At 41.1% G+C, this 3,086-nt stretch overlaps 1 protein-coding gene across 2 annotated transcripts in view; it reads left to right on the forward strand.

Moving 5' to 3' along the window:
* Window positions 1-2,550, forward strand: part of mthfr (methylenetetrahydrofolate reductase (NAD(P)H)) — a 15,573-nt gene extending 13,023 nt beyond the window's left edge. For both annotated transcript variants that reach the window (XM_005942725.2, XM_005942726.2), the window contains exons 8-12: window positions 290-470; window positions 818-1,000; window positions 1,087-1,188; window positions 1,269-1,388; window positions 1,779-2,550. In XM_005942725.2, coding sequence (XP_005942787.1) covers window positions 290-470; window positions 818-1,000; window positions 1,087-1,188; window positions 1,269-1,388; window positions 1,779-1,994 — 802 coding nt within the window. In that variant the 3' untranslated portion in view covers window positions 1,995-2,550. The remainder of the gene's footprint in view (window positions 1-289; window positions 471-817; window positions 1,001-1,086; window positions 1,189-1,268; window positions 1,389-1,778) is intronic.
* Window positions 2,551-3,086: the final 536 nt, after the last annotated feature.

The following is a 3,086-nucleotide window of genomic DNA, read 5'->3' on the forward strand; positions in this document are numbered from 1 at the left end:
CTGTCATCATTTTAAGTGGGGGAACTTGCACAATCGGTGGCTGACTAAATACTTTTTTGCCCCACTGTATGTGGACGCCAGGTCCTAGGAGGTTAAATATGTGACTCATTCTTCAGATGGACTGGTAGTTTCCTACTCTGCTCGAGCGCTCACATTGACACTATGAAATGTGCACACGCGTTAAATTGTATTATTATTGTTTCTTGTTTTTTTTTTTAATCTAATCACTTTCTGGAACCTCGTTCAGCTTTTATTGAACTTTAGCTCAGAGTCTTGTTTTCGTCCTCAGGGGAAATTCCTCGTCTCCAGCTTTTGGGGAGTTGAATGACTATTACCTGTTCTACCTGAAGAGCAAATCATCTAAAGATGCACTGCTGCAAATGTGGGGTGAAGAGCTACAAAATGAGGAGAGCGTCTTCGAAGTCTTTACCTGCTACATTACAGCTCAGCCAAATCGCTGCGGACACAAGGTATCCAGGATGAACCACGGAGCTCGGTCACTCGTAGCTTTCCCAGCCTGTGGCACCACAGATTTCCTATATCTGTCCTTGGTTTAAGTATACAAAGCTGTTGTCTACTGTATGTTCCAGCTAAATTAGATAAGTCAAGTGTGAAAACTAACCTTGTGGTTGGCTGGTGTGCCATTGTTACTCTGTTTAAATGAATCCTGTCCTGAGTGCACTGGAAACACTGACACTCACTCTGAGAACAGGTTTTTGTTTTTAACCATACCCCACGTAGCCACTCGTTCTTCCACAGCAAGTCTTCTGTATATAGCAGCAGTAACAGCAGGCTAAGGCTTTCTCTTCTGCTATAGGTGATGTGTTTGCCTTGGAATGACGAGCCTCTGGCCCCAGAGACCAACCTTCTGAAGGATGAACTGGAGAAAGTGAACAGGCGAGGAGTCCTCACCATCAATTCTCAGCCCAACATCAATGGCAAACCCTCCACAGACCCCATTGTGGGCTGGGGACCTCCAGGGGGCTATGTCTTCCAGAAGGTACAAACACTAACAGTATTTTCAGTACCTTCAGATGGGATACTCAGAGTCTGCTATTGTTAATATGGATGTTATTCAACCGACAGGCCTATCTGGAGTTTTTCACCTCCAGTGAAAATGTGACCGCTCTTCTTAAAGTACTGAAGAAGTACGAGCCCCGTGTGAATTATCACATTGTTAATGTGAATGTAAGTTTGTTCACAAAGCATCAGTCACTCCATGGTTGTGTGTGTGTAAACATTGGTCATGGTGAACATTTTGCATGCAGGGCCGTAACCTGACCAACGCCCCTGAAATGCAACCAAATGCTGTGACTTGGGGGATCTTCGCCGGAAGGGAGATTGTTCAGCCGACTGTAGTGGACCCAGTTAGTTTCATGTACTGGAAGGTGAGACACTGTCTTCTTTCTGTCCACAGTTTGGGGAATGTTAAACCTTGTGTCGTGTTTTTAAATGACTGAAATATTTAAGGTTTAAAAGGGTAATAATAAAGTATGACTGCATTTAATGGTAGAGTAGGAGGCGGAGCTCTGAAACCAGCTCCAAGCGGTCGCAGCAGATGGCCCCGCCCCTCCTTGCTGCTGGTACTGCTGGAGGTTTCTTCCTGTTAAAAGGGAGTTTTTCCTTCCCACTGTCACTAGCTGCTCGCTCATACGGGCTTATCTGATTGTTTGTTTTCTCTGTATTTTTGTATAATCTTTAACTTTAAAGACAGAGTGCAGTGTGACGTAAAAGCTCTGGCATGTTGTGTTGACCCAGATGTTCTCATATCTTCTCAGGATGAGGCGTTTGCCTTGTGGATTGAGCAGTGGGGCAAACTCTATGAAGACGAGTCTCCTTCTCGGATGATAATTAAATATATCCATGACAATTACTTCCTCGTCAATTTGGTGGACAATGACTTCCCTCTGGAGAACTGCCTGTGGCAAGTCATCGATGACATGTTTGAGCTGCTCGACGCTCCTCCAGAGCTTCACAGTGAAGAAACTGTCTGAATAAAGTCTCTTTTTTTTTTTTAAGAAAAAGAAAGAAAAGAAAACACTAAGAACAGTTGAGTTTTTTAAAAAAAAAAAATGCCATTAACGTTACAGAGTATGAATATCAAACTGTAAAGATGTTTTTATTGATTTTTCAAACCTTTGAGTGAATAGGAAACAATGATCAATGAAATTGTGCGGTCATGTTGGCTCCTGATGAGTAATGTCACTGTCAGGCAGATTAACCTGTTTTGTTTTTACGTATGTGGAGCTGATCATTTGTTCAAAGGGAAACTTGTGCTAAACAACGAAACCTCCAAACGATGACCTCAGAACATGAATTGTGAACATTTCACTTTTACTCTTACAAAGAGTTCAGATGGCCTACATGTAAGAATGAGCATTAATGTGTTATTATAGGTGAGAACCTAGTGTAGTGATCAAATATATGTAAGATGTGTGCAAATCTTACACCTTATGATGAACTTGATGTCATGACAAGAGTCACACTTAAAGCACCTGCTTCCTTATGTACATGATTAATAATACTTATTAAATACTTTTCCTTCACTTACGTAACTTGTCCAGTAACTGTGTGGGTGGGAGGTATGGAGCTGGGCATCGACGCTGGTCTGTAGTGACAAGTGGCTTTATTAGGTGCTAGTGCTAACGTCAAGTTCAAAGTCCAGGTCATACAGTACATGACACTCCAGCAGCCAAGTGGCATGTGGGGATTTTCCACATATTGAGTAATTCAACGTGTAAATGTACATGTCACAGCTTATTGACCAGATCACCTACATCATGTTGAGCCAAGCAGAAGACACGTGTAAAGTATAGTTTGTATTTCTGCAAAAAATATTAGTAATGGAAGAAGCAATTAAAGTTTAAAATTTCTATCATTTTGCAAAATGTATTTTCCAGCGAGTTTTTTTTTTTTTTATTTAAAAGTCCAGTTTAAGTTAGTTTTCTGGGTTCTTGTATCTGTATAAGCTTTTATGACATGTTAGAATGGGTGTCAGAATAATCAGCACTAGCTTGCAGTGTAGTTTCTAAATCTACGCTCCATTTTTAGTGATTACTCAAAATCTATTGCAAATATAAATGTTG

Source organism: Haplochromis burtoni, unplaced genomic scaffold (genome assembly GCF_018398535.1).
Source record: "Haplochromis burtoni strain Fernald_Lab_line unplaced genomic scaffold, NCSU_Asbu1 Contig_342, whole genome shotgun sequence".
In the NCBI taxonomy this organism is placed as follows: Eukaryota; Metazoa; Chordata; class Actinopteri; order Cichliformes; family Cichlidae; genus Haplochromis; species Haplochromis burtoni.